Source organism: Apteryx mantelli, chromosome 25 (genome assembly GCF_036417845.1).
Source record: "Apteryx mantelli isolate bAptMan1 chromosome 25, bAptMan1.hap1, whole genome shotgun sequence".
Lineage (NCBI taxonomy): Eukaryota > Metazoa > Chordata > Aves > Apterygiformes > Apterygidae > Apteryx > Apteryx mantelli.
Window position 1 is genome coordinate 5,289,540 of NC_090002.1, and position 21,519 is coordinate 5,311,058.

Here is a 21,519-nt window from a genome sequence, read left to right on the forward strand (position 1 = left end):
CTAAAGGACTGCCCAAGAGAAGAGAAAAGCCTGGAGGGGATCAAAGCGGCCTCTCCTCCTGGATCATACAGAACGATGGACACCACACTGTCAAATATGAGAGACAGGATCCTGGAGGAGATGGACCCCTGTTTTGATCTGGTGCCACGTTTCTCTGGCCTCTTCAGAGAGCAACCAGTGCTGCCATCAGCATCTTGGCAGCTGGCTCCTTCTAGCTCCTGGTCAGGGCTCAGCTGGGTGACCATCACCGAGCTACTTCACGGGCCCTCTCAGCAAGGGAAAATAAGTTCACTTCTCTGCCCCAGAGCAGGACTGTATATGTGCAAAATCTAGCTCTTTAGCCCTGCGGAGAGACTTCCAAAAGGAGAACTAACTCTGGAAGAAAAAGCATAGGCAAATTAGCATAAATTAAGAGGTGTGCTTATTCAGCATCTCCATTGAAATACGTGTGAAAGGAAGAGAAAAACAATTGAAAGGAAGTCCCTTCTTTCCAGCTACTCTCTTGCCCCAGCCCTGGCACTCTAAAGTGTAGTAGAGGCCTCCTGGGTCTTGGAGAGCAAGACAGGACCTTCAGCCAGCAGAAGTAGCTGTGCTGTAGTTGGTAACTGTGGTGGAGTTCACCAAGGGAACAGCAGTGTTTGGGGCCACTCAGGCTGCAGGTTGCCTGGGTCATGGTTGTTCAGGGTGTGAGCATCTGCGTGGAGACTGAATTCCCTTGCCACTGTCTGCTAGCCCTGAATGGTATGAGATGGCTCTTGGGCAAACAGGAGATGAGTCTGCAGAGACACTTAGGTATTATTTGTCTGGGTTTGAAATTAACCCCTTCTGCAAAAGACATCTACAGTATGGTGTTCTGCTGGTCACTGGTCCCCATGCAATGCCTTGAATCATGCCTGTGTCCTAAAACACAGAATCACAGAAGGGGAGGGACTTCTGGAGATCTCTAGGCCAAACTGTAAATATTCCAGGACTGTACCTGCTAAGGTATTTTTGACAGGCTAGAGCTGTGTCATAGGAGCAGACAGAGAAAACTGCAAATGTTTTACAGGATCATGGCTCCCTGCACCGGTACGAGCTGGTTATTGCAAACACAACAATAAATCCTGCCACTGGGACACCTTGCAGACCTGGCCACTGCTTCTGTGGACTAACTGGCCATCCCTGTATTAACAATCATAAGTATTCCCAATCCAGGAAAGAGCTGTTGAAATTGGGAAAGGACTGTGAAATCTGCCCATCACAGCAAGAACAGTTTGCCACAGGGTTTTTCTCATTTCTGTCGCATTTGAGGCAGAAAACCTATAGAGATTTTAAGGAGCTCTCATGGCATGCTAAAGGAGCATCATCCAAGGGTTTGGAGGAACCAAACACTGAAGAGTGAGTAGCAAAGGTTCCTGCTGAGCAATGGCAGGTCACCAGCAGTAGCTTTCTGTAGATAAGACACAGGAAGCAATGGAGCCAATAATGGAACCAAACCTCCACTGGCTTGAAGTCACCAGGGAGAGACTTGAGCCCGTCTGACATGTGGCTGAGTGGGCTTTCCCACTCAGCTTGCACTGGGTGTGTAGAAAAGACAAACAACACTATCAGATCACACTCTTAGCAAAATACCAAGGGGGAGATGTTAGCCCTTAAGAGAAATTTCATGGCATTGTGACTGACATACAGGTGGTCATAACTTGGTACAATTTATGCAGTAGAAATACCTCTTTCCACTCTAACAATATTTTGTTTGCTCTGCCTTGAATGACAGGCCCAACGATGCCCTGGAAATGATGATCCACAACATATGTGCAGAGCTCCCAATACTGTGCAATGACAAGTTTCATCAGCTCAGATAAATACCCCTGCCTTCCCAGTGACAATCCCTCATGCTTTGGATGTCTCACTTCCTCTACCTGCCAACACTTGAAATCTATAAATAGGACCAACTGGGAGAGAAACAGGGGTTGTAAACTGTGACCCACTAGAAATCTGTATGCTAGAGCATACCTTTGGAAGGAGCTAGCAATAAACAAACAACACAATACTAGAAAGTAGAGGCCTGACCCTGCTAGGTTGGGGCAGTCTGGTGGCTTGGTGATCAGTCCGGAGCTCCCTCCAGAGTGGACTGGCTCGCCACATTTCTCCAGCTTTCCTACCTCCTCAGGAACACAGGCCCTTGCTATTCCAACACCGCAGCAAGACTCCACTGGAGACTCCATGTTCCTGCAGGTGACCATGCTGAGTTAATGGCAAGGCTCAGGATGAGACAACTGGGATGCCTGATGCAGAGCTCTCTATAGTTAGTGTCAGCCTTTCCATCATCACCAGTGAGATTCTGAAGCAGGATACCACTATTTACCAGTACTTTCCAATACCCACCAGTACCTACCTTCCAGTGCTGTACCAAGCACCTCTTGGTACAGCAGCCCCCCAACCCCCTCTCTCTGCATAAAGGCCTGTGCTCCTCTCAGTGGTCTGCAAGTCGCAGCAGTGCAGATCATTCAAGTTTCCATAGAAAGGGCAAGTACATCCCTCCACAGACTTCCTTTACTGCTAGAGTCCAGAGGCTGAACTTGCTCTGCATTACACACCACTTGTTCACTGAGCCCAAAACAGCCATGGAGGGAAACATGGGTTTTGGCTTACTTCTACTGTTCATGGAACCAACTGCTACCCGGAGCCAGAAGCCCAGAACAAGCCAGTGCAGTCCTCACTGATTCAGTGGTGGTGTGCCACACTGGCATAGGCCACTTCTGTCAAAAAACACTGCTCCGACCCTATGCTTGAAAAAGTCCTGAGCAAGCAGGAGAAAGCAACCGCAGCAGTAGTGCAGAGCTTCCTCTTTGCCTAGGCCCTCTTTTGGCTTCCCTTCCAAGCAGAGGAGGTACTCCATGGCCCTTTGACAAGTAGAGAATAACCCGCTTTCCAATCAGTGGCTAATTGCTAGTAAAAGCTGTTAATTGCCTCATATAGTCTTCTGTCAGAAACAATAACCCCTCCCATCCTGCAGAGACTGGGACAGAGGACCATCCTGATCAATGGCTGCAGTGAAACACAGAGAGGGGAAAGGTGAAATATAATATGAGAAATAATGTCTATGGCAGCAAGCAAGGCTAACCCAAAAGACGCAAGAGAAGCAGGATTCCAGAGAGAGAGGAATGCTGGGGGAGGAGAAGCATGGAGTTCTGACAAAGATCCAGGATCATTTTAAATGGGCCCAAGGAATTATTTTTTAAAGTCTATTTTTAATACAACCCACACGTGTAATGAGAGCACTGCCTGCCACACCGCTATCTTATTACCTCCAAAATTAGAAACAAAAAGATTAATTTAGACAGGATAGACTATTTTCTAACAAAAGTGTCACTGCCTTCTGGGGAGCAAGTCTGACCCCAAAAGATCACGTACAGGGAAATCCCACACCTTAGGCAATCCTTTGTGGATAGGAGTCCCCGGAAGAGCAGCTGGGAATACAACAGTTTGGGTTAATTTCAGCACAGCTGGGGTGACTGGCAATAATATAATGTGATGGTAATGTATCACTACAAGGGAACACAAATATATGTACTCCATTATAGCTGACTACAAAAACTGCAGAGACAACAGTGGATTAGGCCCGTTCTCCTGTTCTCAGATAATTCTTGGTGTTTGCTATCCTAATATTGGTCAAAGCCATGGCTGAAGTGGATTTCAGTTATCTGTCCTTCCTCAGCCCTTCATTATGCTACTGCCATTCATTTAACCTGGACACAAGCGCCTCAGTGTGAAGCAAGCTACTGCATATCCCCTTTGTCTCTGCTCACCCACTGGCTTCACAGGAAATACTGGATCAAGTTCACAAAACATTAGGACTCCATATGGTCCTCCATATCCCAAGTTCAATATATTTAAAAGACTGATGAGAGCTGCAGGATAAATAATTTTTCTGTTCCAGCACAGTGGGACTGTGTAATCACAAGGATTAAGCCTGTTTATGCAGGATACAGAGCTGTCCTAGGACCAGATCCGAACTGCAGAATGACCTCAGACTCTCTGCTCCATTGCTGCAAGGTAAAGCTCCCTCCTGTCTTCCCTTACAAGCAGACAGAAAGCCTATATATTAAAATGAAACAAACTTCCAAAATCTCTGTCACTAATGTGAACCCTGTAAAGAGGTGAGAACAGAACCCAAAGAGAGATTTGTGTTAATGATGCCCAATGCACCTGCAGGGAAGGGTATCAAACAGAAGAAAATACTTTCATACAAGGCACAGTGAAACCACAGAATATAATACTATGTCATAGATGCCAAAAGTATAACTGGATTTTAAAAGATGTTTAGAAAAATTCATGAAAGAAAAGTTCATCAAGGGGCTATTGTATACTAAAATGAGCCCATGGTCTTTGGTTCAGGAAGTTCCTAAGCTGCAGACTGCTGGGTCTGCAAGGTAAACCAGGGAGTGAATCCCTGTACACTAGCCTGGTTCTTACATTCTTCCTGTGTACCACTATTTTACAAAGACAGAGGCAGACTGTTTGGCTAGATGAACTTCTGATGTGCCACCGTATAGGTATACTTACATGCTTGTATTAAGGTGATCGGTGCAATATGGGAAGCTGTATAGAACAGAATATGCTGTTGTAGGGTTAAGCTGCTCATCACAACTCCAGAATCCTTAATGTACAGGTATAGCTTACAAACCCCTTCCCCCGTACTTCAAAGTACCTCCTTCAATAGCACAGTTCAGAACGAGGACCCACAGATTTGTTTTCCTTGGTAAAATGTTATTAGCACTATGTCAATAAAGCATAAAAAAAATCACCCTGTTATGGTTAGAAGAAATGGCCTTTGATGAATAAAACAACCCTTCCTACTTTGTCTAGATGAGTAACGCATAGAAGGAGCAGCTCAAGCTTTCTGTCCAATTAGCAGTTGAATGAGGGCCCAGATCCCTGAATGTGAGGCTGTGGCTAGGACACCCAGTGAGGTAAGAGATCTTTACCGCAGAAGTACTTCAGGCTCCACAAATGATTAGGGCCTGACCACTCTGGCAAGCCTTCAAGAGCTTCCCACCTGCCTGTCAGTGCTGGCTTTTCTGGCTTAGATTTTAATTCCTTCTTGTAATATAGAGATAAAATGCTTACAATCACTTCCTGTCCCTTTTCCAAGAGCTGCAAAACCCACTGACAGTGTCCCAGTTCTCCCTAGTGCTGCTGCACACAGAGGATGACAAGCTACTACAGCTAGAGCTTCCAATGCCCTCCTCCTTCAAGCTCAGCCCTGAACTCTTAGGCAAAACTCCCATCTACGTTGAAGGATACATAGGAACAGCCCATCTGAGGGCTCCCAAATTAAAACCTTATGGAACAGTTGATGAAGGCACAGAATTTGGGTTGTGCTGAAGGCTGAAGAATTTGCCCTCCTATTAACATGTCTGCGCTCCTTTTTTGTTGCCAGGGAATCTGAGCATATGCTTTGCTTATGCTGAAAATTACCCCATCCAAATGCAACAATTCCTCCAAAAGAAGCTCCTACTAATATTTCTGGATAGCACTGTGCTCGAAGAAGGGAGCCAAGTGCAGAAAGGATCCTATAAGCACAGCTCCCTCCCAGTCCCACCAGCCCTTTCATACATTGGCAATTCATCCTGCCCAGGGCTGTATGGAGCTCCCCACAGAAATCACTTCACGCCTTCCAAAACAGAGCAGCTGTTTAGCAGCAGCTCAGCATAGCAGATCAGAAGAAAAATCCCATATCCAATCAAGACTTGAGAATTTTTAGGGAAACAAAACCCCAATTGTGTATGTCAGAAGAGGGCCTGAGACACCTGGCCTAACACTGTTGCTCCTGAAACAGCACCAAGCAACCCTTCTGAACCAAAGGTTCTTGGCTTTATATTGCCCACAAAGCAGTGACCTCTGGCAGGAAAGCCTTCCTCAGCTTCATAAAGAATATTCTCCCACATCCTGAAACAGGAGGGATCCCTGACTATCAGCCCAGCTCAGTACTCCTTAGCTTACAAAGCCCTGTAGGTCACTGCATGAGATGGGTTGGGATGACTGCACACTAACAGGAGAGTGACCTTAGAAGGTAAAACCGAGCTATGTCAGGTCTGATGTAAATAATGCATTCATGCCTAAATGTGTCTTGTGCCATCCTATCAAACACCTTCAAGAAGCTTCTTTTTAGCTGAACCAGAAGTCACAGAAAAGAGTGCCAATTCCAGCAATTTTCCACTGCTTTACTTCCTTCCTGTGCCATGTCAGCATGGAACTTATAGGGAAGACTGTCAGGTCCAGTGATGGGTGCAAAGCAACTGAATAGCAGAGGACTGTCACCAGAGGCTGTGGCCACTCAGTCCCATTAATGTGATCTGTCACATTCAGCCTGATTTTACTCCTTCCCCTGGCCCCCACGTCACACACCCCTTAGTGGGAGGATAGCACAAGGGCTGGGGGGTACCAAGAGCTCACAGCAGCACGCAGTTATCCCATGCTAATGCAGCTAGTGGTGCGGCATGAAGGGCAACATTCGGTAGTAGCCAAAATGGGCAAAGTGGGTTTGGATTGCCCCTCCTTGGGGAACCAGAAGGGAATCAACTTCCCAATGACTGTTACTCAGCAGGGCACTACTGGTTTTGGCAGTAGAAGAGAGCTACTACTTCTTCTGAAGTAAATGGCAACAGCTCTTGAATGGCTTGGTAAAACATAGCACAAGACTAAGCTTGCTGTCACTGTTGGTTCTCAGGCACCTTTACACCCACACGTGATATGAGTGCCATCTCTGTAGGCAGTGCTCTGTGCTGGTGCCTTAGAATATGAGAAGTGGCGATGTGTCTGGCCCTAGAAGGTCTCTATCTGCCCCAACACCATAAGAGTACATACCCCTAGCACTTCAGATGACAGGTCCAGCAGATGAGGCTTCTCTTCAAGTGCCCACATGGATCATAGTAGGGCTGCATCACCATGCAGGTTCCCCAACTTCAAGACAGAGGATCATCTCTAGGAAAATACTTCCAGCCACAGAGAAATCCCTTCCTTTTCTAACAAGAGCCAGCCTTTGTTCTTTACTTGGGAAAGCAAGTGGTGAACTCAAGTAGGTGGAAGCAGTGTGATCCAGTGGCTAGAGCACTGCCCTGGGGCTCAGCACTCCTCCAGCCTTCTCTCTCCAGTTGTCCTGTTTGTAAACTAGGAACCCTTAGACTGTTTCAGCTTCTGTCAAATGCTTTCCAGTCTAGGGGCAGAAGCAGCCTACGAAACAGTTAAATTTATCTAAGGTGAGAGAAGCAGGGGTCAAGCCCTTTGGGACATAACCCATACTGCGGATGTTCCCCCCCTTGCTGCTGCCCCAGAGACACCCTAACTCAGCGCTACGGGTCTCCTCACTGTCACACTTTGAGGTGTGAGTGAGCAATTACTCCACAGCTGTGAGCCATGAGACCCAACACCAAATTCCATGGTCCGGACTTATCCTTTCATGGCTGTTATATTAATGGTTGTTCTCTGCCCAGTGTTCATCCCATGAGAGGTCATGCCTGACAGAGAGTCCTTCACAATGCCAGCCTGTCTGTACATGACCAAAGGACACATACTGACACTGTATCTCCTGGTTATCAGAGTCCAGCATGCTGGGAAAGCCACATCTTCTGTCAGCCCCCATGCATACACCAGCTGCCCCAGCCTGTGATTGACAATGTTTGTTCATTAACAGATGCTCAGAAATCTCCAAAAGGTTTCTACATGTGCTTTTAAGATCATCAGGTCTTTCATGCTGAGGTCCTAAAGCACATTCAAAAGCAGTTCTTCACAGAAACTTCTTCGCAGCACCCTCACAGAAACCCCTTAGCACTACAGCATACCTCTTGATTGAGGAAACTGAGGCACAGCACCAGAAGCCATTTTCTTAGAGTTGTAAGGGAACTGATGGCAAAAAAAGAAGAAGAATTGCTGTTCTTTGGTCTAACCAACCATCTACAGCAAGGAAGAGAACTCAGGTAGGTTGGCTCAATGCCCAAGCACCCAGAGATGCTCCTTGCATCCCCTCTTTATCAGTTTACAAATCTGAAAGCATTTTGAGAACAAATTTCCTTTTGTGCTTAACATAAAGATCAAATCATTTTGTTACAGATGAAGAATGAAGCGTCTTCTCCGCGACCTATACGATGTCTTTTGCAACGGTAGGATATATCTCCAGGACAAGTCAATCTATTTGTTTACAATTTAAAATAAATTGCCCTTTAAATGCCCAGCACCTAATGTGACCCCATTCTTTTTCCGGAAGAAGGTTTTCAGTGTGGTCACTAACACCCATTTCCAGAGAGAACAAGGACATGCTGTTCTAATGTGTCCCTAGCCACTGATAATATTAACAAAAATGTCACCTGTCCTTCAAAAGCTGGCACTGCAAATTCCATTAGGGACTCATTACATAGCACCAGTAAGGGGAGTGTTCTGGGTGTTGGAGTCCATGCTGAGTACATTTTTCCACTCTTACATATTTGTGTTTCTTTGTTTCTTATGCCAGTCTCTGATTCCCTCTCCCTCCATGCCAGACAACCATGTTTGGACTCTGTTCCCAGGATGCTGCCTGTGGAAAGTTTCTCTGAGGCGCCTCTCTTGCCCTGCCTACTGCCAATAAAGCACAAACCCTCAAATTCATTGCTAAGCCTTCACTCTCCAGAGTACAATTAAGACTCTTGCCAGATCAGTGTTCAAGTTACAGTTTCAGTGACTTACATCAATCCTAAATTACTCAGAATTCAGGGATAGGTCTGTAAAAGTTCAGGACTTGCTATGGGAGTTAGATTTTCAAAGGCAGCTGCATTCAGCCCACAGAGAAATTCAGAAAACATGACCACATGTTTTGGATTTGTGTAGCTGCACTATAGAATAAGGGACAAGGCTGAGAAACAGGTAGGGACAAGTAAAGCAGTAAATCCTGCTCCCTCCAGGCAAACCCTCCCCTTTTTCACTGCTGCTGGGCTTTAAACAGTTATAGGGATGATATCCAGAAGGCAATCAAGCCTACTTCATCAGAATTACCTGGGAAGTGCAAAAAGGGTGCTGGGCAGGATGAAAGCCAGCAAGAAAGGGAACAGTGAACAGTCTTTGGAAGGTGCTATATGTGAGATACCTCCCATCGCTACAAAGGAAATGTCTCCCCTGCACCTTGGAATAAAAGTCCATGTACACACAGCTAACCCTCCCTTCCAAGAAGTTAGAAACCAGCCACCTGAAAAAAGGGACTTAAAACTGAAATGCAGCTTTCAAGCTTATCTTGCATTTGGTGGGCCTGTCTTTTGAGGCACTTACTAGTACTAGGTACAAGGGCACTCACCTAAAATTCCGATCCTCACTTTCAGTGTCTCTGCTGCCTGGGCCCATTTCTTTTCTTATTCCAGGAGGATTTCTCAGCATCTTGTCACTAGGCTAGGCTGTTTACTCCAGGTGCCTATCTGTCCTGCTCCAGCCCTACAAGAAGTGACACACCTTTGGACTGCAGTTCAGGAACAACGAATAGATGGTTGTGACAACAGAGCTATAACAGAGAAGATAAAAATATTGCCTCATCAGTTTGCTGAGAAAGTTGGTAACATAAAAGCCAGATGACCACAGGGCTTTTAAGCTTGTAAGAACCTCGTCATTTCACAACATTGACAGCAACCCACAACCAGGCCTAAGGTTCTGTTCTGAAGTAAGAACAGTGAGTTCATATGAAGCAGTTCTTCCAGTCTGCAACATGGGAGTAAGAGGAAGGAATTAGAAATCCCTTGTGCATCTAATACCTAGGATTATTCTCATGGAATATTTCCTTGGATACTATCACTTACTCCAGCTGGCTTAGACCATGACCATCCTCTAACAGACTCCAATTGAGTGCGAGGGGAGTGCAGCCATGGAAGGCTCAGAATTTTACACATCATAGTAATGGGGTAAGAAAATTCTTTTATATCAGTAATTCCCACACCAAGGTCCAGGCACTACTGAGGCCATTGTAAGTAGTAGCCATAGTGCTGTACTAACAGGCACATGTGTATCGTTTTCAACTGAAAGGTTGATCATCTAGATGCATGGTGCTCTGAGAGGTATTTTAAGGGCTGGCAGTCACCACAAGAAGAGAATTTACTTACATGAGCAAAGCTTCCTCCCACCAAGTTAAAATCACCTATGCCAGACAGATATTTTCCTCCAATTTATGCTTATTTCTGGCTGAATACATCTCACTTTAGTTTTCTCATTTTTATTTTCATCAAAAAGTGAACTCTGCCAGAAAGCTGGAAACATCCTTCCCATTAAGGCTAGTGGGGCTCCACATGGCATTCACTGCAGACAAATTCCTAACACCAAGGCTGGATGTGGCTGCAGTGCTGTACAGAGCAGTTCGTTCACTGGACAGACATGGTTCATAATACTTAATCTTCCCCCAGCCCACCACAAGCAAGGTACAGTTGCTTCAGTCACTAGCAGCAGGGCACAGAGTTTTAAGATGTTAAACCAGAGTTTAGGGTCTTTTTTTCTTCTTCCACCAATGGAAACTCTTTATCCAAAGGAGAAATAGATCTTGATTTCATGAGCAAGAGCAGCCAGTGCCACAAACCTAGAGCTCAGATAAACCAGAATGAACTGAGAAGTAATCTGATCATCCAGCTAAAGACTAGAACTTCCCAGAGAACTTCCACAGGATCAGATCACTCCAATCTAAGCAGAGAACAATTTGAATTGAAGGTAAGATGTATTTACTCAGTGCCTTAAATCTCAGTGACAGGCCTTCTACAGGAGACTTGCTATCCATGAAGACAGCTTTGTGCTGCGCTAGCTCCAAAGACCCTTAGACCCATAGCAACACCAAGGCCAATGTTATTCACAAACCCAAAGTAAGAGTGTGGTCAAGGAAAATGGGGCAAAATCAAGATACTACTAGAGCCAGAAGATCTCAGAAATGTTCTCTTGGAGCAAATGGAAGATCTCACGGCCTTGGAAAAGCACAACATCCTTCTCAGCACAATAAAGCAGCAAAACCAGGTCACTGGTTTCTAACGTAAAAGATTGATTGCAGAGCCACAGCCTTTGAGCTAGAGGAGTCTGAATATAATTTACAATCACACAACAGCCAAAACAGGGATGCTCAAAACACGGGCCCCGCTGGGGCCTGGGTTCTCCTCATGCAGATGAATACAGGCAGCGACGCCTCCGACGCGAAGGGAGCAACGGCAGCCGAGGGGGACAGGTCGCAAAGGAGAGGGCGCAGCTCTGAGGGAGATCCAAGCTTTCTCGGGGCTCCGCTCGGCTCCGTCCCCCTCCCCAGGACGCCTGGAGCGGGAGCTGCCCCGCGCCCGGGCCGCCTTAGGGGACCCCAGGGGCGGCAGCGCCCGGCGGCGCCCTCCCGCCACACCGTCCCCTCACGGCTGAGGGCCGGCGCGGGGGCGGGCCTTCTCCTCAGGCCGCTGCGGGGCGATCTGCCTTCTGATTGGCCACCGGCACTGCCTGTCGCGAGACGTCACCCTCTGCAACCAATGGGAGCGCAGGGGCTGGGAGCGGGGGGGGGCGAGGCGGGTCGGGGGCGGGGGGCGAGCTTCGCGCGCCGGCGTCGCGCGGCAGGTAGGGCCGGTAACGGCTGCGCGCGGGGCGGCCTGAGGGGGAGGCCGGGCCGGGCCCCTGCTCTCCTCCGCTCCCCCGGGATGTCCCTCCCTCAGGGCGGGCGAGGGTTGTGGGGGGGGGCCCGGTGGTCGGTTGGGTGGAGGGGGGGCCTCCGGTGGCCGCGGCTTGCGGCCCGTGTGGTGGCAGCCGCCCCGGCCTCGGTTACCGGAGCATCCCGGCAGGCTGGCTCGGCGGCCCCGCAGCCGGGGCGGGCCGCGCTGTGGAAACCCCCGCGGCGGGCAGCGTCCGTGGCCCCTTGGCGGGCATCGCGGGGTCGCCGCCGGGAAAAGCCTCGCTCCTGGCGGAGGGGCCTGCTTCTGGCACGAAGCCCGGATAAAGCAGATAAATCGGTTCGTCGCAGTGGCGGTGAGAGCACGGATGCGCGCAAAAGCCCCGGGGTGGGGAGGCGGTGGGTGACGCCTTGGAGCCGTTGCAGATTTAGACTTCAGAAGGGCTCCCAGATGATGCGGAACATGAAGAGTTTATTGGGCTTGCTCCCTCCGGGAGGAGACCCAGGACGGATGCTTGCAGATGTGCCGAGGGCTGCCTCGGGGGGGGGGGGGGGGCAGTTAGGTGTCGGGGAGCTGCCGTGCTTCTCAGTCACGACTCGGAGATATTTCCCGTGTTTGAGTCCCTCTCCTTGTCATTCAAAGCGTTGCTGGTGTTTGGTCCAGATATGGATGCTTTTAGAGAGCCAGCCACTGTAAGCTTGGATGATTATCTGGAGGACAATAGCTGCAAGGCACGTGTGCAAGTGCCTCTTTGAATGCATCCCTTGAACTCGGAAAGAACTGTGCGTACGTTGTCATTTATGTGGCTGTAATATCTTGCAGTGTGTTATGGGTGGACTCGGTCTCTATGCATCTTTTTTTTTTTTCTCCTGGTAAACATGTTATAGTACATCACATATTTTCCCTGTTCGTATTAAAAAAGACAGTTAAGACTTGTTCTGATCATCTGAATTTAGTTTAACAGGCTACCACTAAACTCTAGATATATGTTCCCTTGCTGGATTATAAATTCAAACAGGTAGTAGTCCAAAAACATTTCTATGTGATAGGGAATGATAACTATGCAACTCAGATACATCATACGTTAACCAAAATTTTTGAAGAAGAGCTAGAACCATGATGCTGATGTACCAGGAGGGTCTCTCCAAAGAAAGAAGCATTGATGGAGGAATTGCTATTATCATTGTTGCTGCAGTACTGACATACAAACTTAAGGAATTGTGCAGTTTAGAATAGATTGAAACGTTTAGACCAATTCTAGATATTTAAGTGGTAATATAATGCCCATTAATTGTGGAATTACTCTGTGAGGAGACTTGCTGGCTGTAGTGAAGTCAAAATCACTGAGGGACAATTTGATTCTGTAAGTCCAAGACCTGTTAAATTATATTGATGACAGAATTTGTATGGGAAAGATGATTCACCTTTCATGGGATAGTGCCTGGTTTTTGCTAGTTGGGGAGTAGGGTTTAATAAATCCTGTGACGTGGTAAGCTGATAGATCTGGAACGCATTTTGACATTTTTGGCAGGTCAATTTGACAAAAGTGGCTCGTGTTGTTTAGATAAAGAAGAGGAACTTGGTGGCTGTAATCCATTAAATCTATGAAGAATTAGTTACTTTAATTTTAAAATATTGAAATAAGATAAAGAAAAGGATGATGTAATATCCTTGTGATATAAATACTAATGGAATTATGTTAGCTAATAGAATATAAGTACCTAGAGTTAGCTGTGGGATTATGTGTGCCATATGGAGCTGATTAATGAAACTGTAAATTACCTTCCCTGAATAAGAAACCTCTGCTGAAGTGGCTTTTTGGAACTATCCCCAAGGTGGCATGATACCTTCTGTGCCTTTTGTCTCCAGGCATGCCAGGGTTGAAACATGAGTCTTTTTTAGGACTAACTTTGCCTTTTATGGGAAAGATAATGAACTCCTATTCCCTTTGATTTGTGCAAACACACATTTTGGTAACAACTTTGTTTATGCCTGTGTAGCAAAAACAACATAACAGTTTCACCAAGCTTACAACTTGCAATAGCAAAATAATTAGGACTTCACTAAACAGGTACCCTGTGGTAAAGGAAGTTCAGGAATTGGTAAATATTCCACCTCTTTGCCATAGTTCCTCTCAAGCGAGAGGAAAATGTGCTGATACACTGAGAAGCAAAATTTTGGCCAATGGAAGATGAATGACTTAATATTTATCATATTGCACAGCAATGAGACCCCATTGTACTTCCTTAGCTCGCTCTCAGTCTTTGGTTTTCCCAGTCCTGTATCTTTTACTAGGCAAAATCCCCAGTGGCAAAATATCAGTTGAAGGGCTCCATCACAGTAAGGGTTATACAGGAGGTTATGTGTAGCTGCAGAAGTCAAATTGCAAGGAAGCCATCAATATTCTTTGCAGGACTGTGGTGGTTTGGGTGCATGGCTGTAGGGCTGTGAAGGACATCCATGGCTATTTAGATGGTGGAAGCTCTTTGGGCAAGCATGTCTTTCAGGATCTGTGTGGAGTATTTCCAGGAGCTTCTGATCAGCTTTGGCTTTGATACAGGGATGCTTCTATTTCCTGGGTAAAATAGAGGCAAGTGGGTCAGAAGAGAAAGCTCAAACTGTAACTCATTCTGGTTGCATTCAGCTTCTCTCTCCTGGATGTGAATTTTTGTTTCCTCAGGCCCTCATGATGTTTGCCCAGTGCACCTTGAAGTGTGCAAACTCCTTGCTGCTGGTGGCACTGCTGTGCTGCATCCTTTCTCTTCCAGCACAAGCCAGCAAGGTGAGTGAATAGCTTCTGAGACAGGCACTGAGCTGTGGGTGCAATACAACAGAAACAAAAATGGCAGAGAAACGACTGTTTTTCTATGGAAGTTTGTAAAGATAATCAGTGTTTAACAGATCAGTGCATGTGTATTTATACTGTATAGAGCTATGAATATGCATGACATTGGTCTCCGCCCTGACTTCTGTTGTGTTTCAGAGTTTGCACTTAAAAAATTTGTTTGAAGAGTACCTGGTCTCTGGAGCAGAGGTGCTCAAGATATTTTAAAACTTTGAAACTATTGATGTGAAAGAAGCACAGTAGAAGGAAGAGACATGACATGAAGTTATCTGTCTTTTAGGAAATGTTTTGCCTTCTCGCGCAGCCCTGGGTGAGGGCTGCAGAATTGTATCCACATGTTCCTTTACTAATGTTGTCTTCTCTTGCCTCTGCAGAGCTCGGAGGACATCCGCTGCAAGTGCATCTGTCCCCCATACCGGAACATCAGCGGGCACATTTACAACAAGAATGTGTCGCAGAAGGACTGGTGAGTCTTTTGTGGAAGCCTGGGGGTTGGTCCACGAAGGCTGACACTCCAGAGATTCAAGCCTGTGTTGAGGAGGTAATTCACTGCCATTGCATGCCAGCTCTTTGCAGAGAAAGCCATTTCAACAGATGACACTCCACCCAGGTGAGGGGCGCTTTTAGAACAGAGATTCAGGAATCTGGGAGATGTGATTTTTTTTATTTTTTTTTAAGGCCATGAGCTCTTAGCAGATTATAGGATGACTCTCCAGTCCCTTTCACCTGGACTTGATCCCTGCAGAAGATCCCAGAAAGGGCCCTTTGACACTATCTGTCCCAGGAACTTTGAGCTAGTTGAGCTGTGAGGGTAACGTTCAAAACCAGATCAGCATTATCAGCCAGATAGTATAGATGGGAAAGCTGAGGCACAGAGAAAAGAGTCAACCCCAGCACCCTTCCACAGAGCACCGGTTTCGCCCTGTCCCGACACTGACTCTAGCTTCTTTCTATTGTAGCAACTGCCTGCATGTTGTGGAGCCAATGCCGGTGCCAGGGAATGATGTGGAGGCCTACTGCCTGCTGTGTGAATGCAAGTACGAAGAGCGCAGCACCACCACCATCAAGGTAACTGTGGGTCCTCTCTCTCTGGCTGGCTCCTTCTCCCAGCAGTGCCAAGCCATCCCAGGCAGAGCTAGACTGGATGGGTTCCTGGGGAAGAGCCCAAAAAGGGAAAATAAAACTAGCACAAGTAGCACACAGCATTAGTGCCAGGGGTACCACCTCTGAGTCAAGAGAACTCCTGGCAGTGCACAGCATGCTGCACGGGAGCCCAGTGACCTTGCTGAGGGTGTGTAACAGTGCCAGATGACTCTGGGGACCTGTCTTGTTGGTCTTGTTTCACTGGCAGCACATGTCCTAAATTGGCACAGTGCTAAGATCAGCATGGTGTATGCAATGATGGCACTTTTTCTCAGTGCCTTGCATCAGCCTTCCTGCAAGAAGAGGCAAGAGACTTTCTGGTAAGGAAAGTTAGAATGGGGGAAGAGATCAAACATCAGAGGCAGCCGTGAGAGGAGCTTCCTGGTGGTTCTGGGGCCTCTGTGGTGCTTCTTGTCTGTACTTCTGAATCCTTTCCCACCATGCTGTCCTTAACTGCAGGTGATTATCATCATTTACTTGTCTGTGGTGGGGGCACTGCTGCTTTACATGGCTTTCCTTGTGCTCGTGGACCCTCTGATCAGGAAGCCAGATGCCTACACCCAGCCCCTGCACAATGAGGAGGAGAATGAGGTGAGCCTGTGCTGCTGGAACATGTCGGCTGAAATGGGTGGCTGCAGTCATGGTAGAGACAGCGAGGTGGGATGACAGCAGAGTCACGAGGGAATGGCTGACAAGGGAACACAGTGTCCCTGTGCTTGTCCCCTAGTCCAGCGTGGGACTGGCACTTTTGCTTTTTGGAGACTTACCACAGGTGAACCTTTAGACTCAAATCTGTGCTAGGACATGCTGAAGCACAAGGAAAAATTCAAAGAGCGCAAGATGAGACCTGTCCTCTGAGCCTCTAGCAGGGTTGGGGCAGAGGGTGGTTTTTTACAGCGTGGCCTTGACTGGTATGTCACAGTGTGGATGAAACCAAAAGTCACATGGCTCCTGTTTGTGTAGTGTATAGTCATTGGTGGTGAGATTCCAGGGAAGGATGGGTTTAATTGTTTGCTGAAGCATGGGACTGGCCTCTCTTCTAGCTGCTTAAAAGAGCAGACTTTGAGCTGTTGCTGGTCCCTGCATTGGGGTTAGACCCTACTGTATCCAGGCCCTTGTTTCTTGTGCTTTCCCCAAGAGCAGAATTTGCACTCAGATCCCAGCTCTTTTGGGGACACTGCCTCATTGCATCTAGGGCAAGAAGTTTAGGATCTAGCAGCAAAGGGAGAGCCGGTCTCCCTCTCATAGATTTTTGAGGAGGACAGATTTCTCGGTGCATGAAATCCATGCAGTTCCAGTATCCTTCCCTTTGGGAGAGAGACAGTGCTCCAAGAGGAGTGATCGGGTGTGACTCCAAGGGGACTTTCAGAACAAGAGTGCTCTGACTTGTAAATCTTGTTTCTTTTTCCCCTGAGGATTCCCTTTTCTTATAGGGAAATATGGGAGGCTGAGATGTGGATGAAGTGTTGGAGGCAGAGGTGATGGCTAGCGTGCAGTAACAGTGGAGGAGTGGAGTGGCTGCACACGCAATGATTAGCTCTCACACTAATTCCAGCTGTGGCCCATGCTCTGTTTGAGGAATGCAAGGGCTGTTTCTAAGACTTGCTGCTCCTTAGTGGAATGTGTGGACTTAGGACACGGCTTTTCCTGGGGGTTTCTCAGTTTGGAGCTGGTCTTTGAGCAGGGTGCAGTGCTAGGCAGAGCTCTGTTCTGGAGCTGAGCTCCTTCACTTGATAGAGCCCCTGGGCTGCGCTCAAGCATCTCCCTGACTGCCACCTTCAGGCCAGCAGCTGCTGGGAGACTCTTGCGGAGGCCTTTCCTAGCAGTTCCTTACTATGGACACCAGTAAAAGGTGTCAGTCTTGGTCTCTGACTCCCAGGAGAGTCAAGGCAGGGAAAAATGCAGAGCAGCAACTCCATAGGAGACAAGCCATGACTGTCCGGTTGTGCTCAGAGCAGTGCAACAGGCTTCATCCTGCCCTGTGGATAGCTGAGTTGAATCTCAGCTGTCTGCTGTCATTGCTCGTTGTGGAAGGCTATGTCCAGGAGTGTGCTCATGGGGTGTTAGCTCTAGTATCCTGAAGGAAAGCCGTTCAGCCTGTCCTTTTGAGAAAGCCAAGTGCGTCTTTCTCTGTAAAACAGCTCTTTTATAATATTTGGACCTTGGGACTCAGTCTGGGTTAACCATGGGCACTGCCTTTAGAGTGCTTCATTCTGTGGGAGTGAAGATACCAAGGAGGACCCTGACTGTTGCTTTGATTTAGGCAGGAGAGGATGCAAAGAGCCTCTTTTCTGCCATGTCTGTCACAAGACTGCTGTTCTGATTACCTCCGTGCTGTCCCAAAGCTGTAAGCTTTTGCCATTTCAGTCACCTGTCTCCATTAAGAAGGTTGTCCTTGACTCATGTCCCTGCACTGAGGCAGGACAGCAGGCTGGAGTCGACAGGGCCTTTCTGTATGAGAATTGTGGCTGTTTACAACATCCTTATTCTGCTTCCAAAAATAAACTTGATGAAAAACACAGCTAGATATCAATTAACTGAGATCACCTTCATAGCTGCACCTTTGCCAAGGTTGTAATGCAGAGCCAGCTCTGGCCCACTGACATATCACTGAAAGGCTGTGTCAATGAAGAAGGCAGCGACTTTCCCCTAGCAAAGCCCCAGTCTGTCCTAGGATCTGGATCCTGCCTGCTGCTGCTCCATTTGAGATGGTCTGTGCTTTGGACACGGCACCATGGACATCTTCTTACTTAGAGATCCTGGGGTGTTGTTTTGGTGTCTTGCTGCTCTTTGCTGGCAGAGCTGTTGAATGCTTCCTCCCATTGTGAACCAGCTTCACTTCTGTAAAGAATCCCTTCTCCTTTCCTGGAGAAGAAAGATAGGACCATCTTTGCAGAGAGCTTTACTCTAAACCCACTGGATGATTCTGCAGATATACTAGATGGTGCCCAAGCAATGGGGCAGCACAGGGTAATCTGCTCATCCCTCAGAAGGATGCAGTTCACCTGCAGTCGCACTGGCTAGCACAGGGGGTGTCTGTGTGATGTGAAGCCTGTGAGTGGTTGAAAGGAATTTCTTGGTAGGACTGGGGTGTTGGCTGTCCACAGAGAGCAATGTGAAAGACAACTGTCATTATCATCTTCTCACCACCCCAAGGCCTGTGATTGCTGTGTGCACAGCCTCTCTGGTGATTAAGCTCTAAACCAGCTGCTCAGTCACACTGTGAGAAGGGAAGCTGCAATGCTTAGAGACACCCTCCTTCCCCAGTCTCTGAGATGAGGCACTAGTTCAGACTGTCCTGTTTATACTGTGTTGTAAATCAGGAGTCACTGTTTGCCCTGATTCTTTCATATTCGTTTGACGTGAGGAGTAGCTGCTTCAAAGCACGTATCTTATCCATTACCTCCCTCTGCTGAAAAAAGGAGGTCTTGCAGGATGAGATGAACTGTATTCTAAAAGTGTGGTTTTGCTCCACTGGATGTAACAGGAATAATTCGGGTTTAGATCTGCATGCACACAGTAGATCCCCGATATTAGGTAAGATTTATGTTACTCCAACACACTGGACTGCAAACTCCTTGGGATAGGTCTTGTGTTTGCCTTTAGTTTTGTGTATTTTCGTGCACAACAGGCCTTCTGACATAACTGCAGTATAAATATGGTTGGTTGGAGCAGTCTCAACAGCCAAGTTGAACAAAGGTGCTGCAGCACCATCTCTGAGACACAGATCAGCAGCTGCTGTAAATTAGTATATTGAGCACAACTGAAAATATTGGCCCAATTCAGAGGAGTGATGCATTTCACTTTGAGTGTGCTCCCTTGCAGATTCCTGGCTGTTGGTCTCCTGCAGAGGTTTAGGCTTGGGGCAGCTCCTCTTATAGGGACTTACTCTTTGGGGCCTGTGATTTTGCTGTTGGGGTTCCCAAGAGCAGCCTTTCTAGTCAGAGCTGGGGAGCTGGTGTCAAGGACCTCTGAAAATCAGGTTCTTTGTCCAGACAGCTCAAGCCTAGAATTGCTCCTTTTGTAGAAATTCCTCCCCGAGATGAGCCATCTGTGTTTGCGATGGGCATGCCTTGCTTTTTGACCCTTTTTCATCCTGTTTCTTTGCATTGCAGGATGCTCGCTCCTTGGCTACAGTCCCCACCCCATCTGGTGCCAGAGCCAACACAGTGCTGGAGAGGGTGGAGGGAGCCCAGCAGCGCTGGAAGCGCCAGGTGCAGGAGCAGAGGAAGACCGTTTTTGACCGCCACAAGATGCTGAGCTAGACAAGCAGCTACACAGCACCACTTCCCAAGAGACAGGGTAGCTCAGTTGGTAGAGGTGGACAGTAGGCCATCCTTCAGGACATCCGTGGTGTTTGACTGAAAGCTCTAACCCTCTCTGATACTACAGTCTTCATATGGAGGGGCAGGCCAAAGTGCTTGGTTCTGGTTTTGTCCCCCTGCCTTTTACATCTCAGCCCAGAGGCTCCTTAACCTTTGCTCGCTGAGATCTGCACTGACCGTTGGCCCCATGCCTGCATGTAAACGGTTGTACGCAGTGCTGCTGCGCTGGTTAATGAGCTGACTTGCGTGGGGACTGCAGCTCCAGTGCACTGTGCTCGGCTTGGCCCCACAGGCGCTGCTTGGTGGGACTGAAGTCTCCATCATCGCCTCCCCCTTTCCCTCCATTAGAGATGGGGTCTCAGTATAAAGTACTGTAAGTTGGCCAAGTCCGCTCCTGGCTTCTGTGGGATAAAATTAGTTTCACTATGTGGCTTCTCTCAGCCCATCCTCTGCTACTGTGCTGTCATATGATAGTCTGCTGAAACCTGGAGCCCTCCAGTAGTGTGTTTGCCCTTCGTGGCACTTCTGTGGTCTCAGAGAAAGCATTTGGAGGAGTTGCACTTGTCCAGTCCTGTTTAGGGAGCAAAAAAAAAAAAAAAAAAAAAAAAGTAGGTATGCGGGAACAAAGTTATGACTTGCCTGCCTCCAGCACTAGGAGGTGGATTTGCTTTGGATCAGAGCCGTTCTTCTTGCTGTGCAGTTCTGGGACCCAACATCCTACCACAAACTACAAGCCTAGGCCTTCTGGTGTAACTGCATGCTGCTGCTCCCTGGAAGTCGGTCATTGCCTCCATTACACTTGCCACAGATGCCTTCTCTAAAAGGTGCTGCTCCAGGATGAAGAGGCCTCCTTCTTTAGCTGGCACTGATGTTAATCAGGCACTGTTCTGCTGAGATGAGTGCGCTGCACTGGAAGGAAGAGGCAGGGAGCCCTGCCAGTGGTCCGCTACTGCTTATCCTTACTCTGGTGTAAATCTAGAGGATTTCTGTTGTCTTCAGTGGAATCTCTCCAGACTTACACCAGCATAACTGAGATAGCAGCCTTGTTCTGTGTAGGTAGACATCACAAAACTGATTAGTACATTCACAAGTAAGCGACAAACAGGTAAACAGGGTGATTTACATTTTAGATTTCTGTTTTTTCTGGTTTGGCAGTGGATAAATAACATACTGGGGAGAAAGTGTTTCATTTGTACCCACCTTAATACCCCTTGACACTGTCACCGTGGGTTCAGTGGCATTTGCGTCAAAGAGAATTGGGACAATGGCTTTACTGGAGTATCAGATATGCTTGCTGACTGGGTCTCAGGGCCCTGGAAAGGCCACACTTGTGCTTCTCAAAAATATAAAGAAAACAGAGCTCTGACTGTACTTGGGCTGTGTGGAGGAAAATGAAGTGATTCTGCAGTGTATATATTGATCCCACTGAGAATATTTATAATGTAAGGAAGGTGCTGAGTTTATCACATAGCATTTCTATATTAAATGCAGACATATATTATATGGCTGGCTTTTTTCAGGCAGATGCCCATCACTCCAGGGCTGGAGTCCACAGCACTGAGCTGCTGCTCTCCGCGCTGCCTTCTAGTGCCCA

At 47.6% G+C, this 21,519-nt stretch overlaps 1 protein-coding gene across 3 annotated transcripts; it reads left to right on the forward strand.

Moving 5' to 3' along the window:
* The first annotated feature begins 11,520 nt into the window (after positions 1 to 11,520).
* On the forward strand, positions 11,521 to 21,424 carry TMEM9 (transmembrane protein 9). 3 transcript variants are annotated; one of them, XM_067310647.1, is made up of 7 exons: positions 11,543 to 11,562; positions 12,255 to 12,394; positions 14,293 to 14,394; positions 14,832 to 14,923; positions 15,417 to 15,525; positions 16,060 to 16,191; positions 19,716 to 21,424. In XM_067310647.1, exons 2-7 carry the CDS (start codon positions 12,368 to 12,370, stop codon positions 19,863 to 19,865), a joined length of 612 nt encoding a protein of 203 aa, XP_067166748.1. In that variant the 5' UTR covers positions 11,543 to 11,562; positions 12,255 to 12,367; the 3' UTR covers positions 19,866 to 21,424. The 3 variants fall into 3 exon arrangements, with proteins under 3 accessions (XP_067166749.1, XP_067166748.1, XP_067166750.1); XM_067310649.1 differs by having other exon boundaries at positions 11,545 to 11,562; positions 12,255 to 12,398; XM_067310648.1 differs by lacking the exon at positions 12,255 to 12,394 and having other exon boundaries at positions 11,521 to 11,562.
* The last annotated feature ends 95 nt before the right edge of the window (positions 21,425 to 21,519 follow it).

Excerpts from the sequence above, each read along its gene's own strand:
- TMEM9 (XM_067310647.1), top strand. The coding sequence starts at position 12,368 with ATGCATCCCTTGAACTCGGAAAGAACT. Across the intron at positions 12,395-14,292 it reads CCTTGAACTCGGAAAGAACT|GCCCTCATGATGTTTGCCCA; the intron begins GTGCGTACGTTG and ends TTGTTTCCTCAG. Across the intron at positions 14,924-15,416 it reads AATGTGTCGCAGAAGGACTG|CAACTGCCTGCATGTTGTGG; the intron begins GTGAGTCTTTTG and ends TTTCTATTGTAG.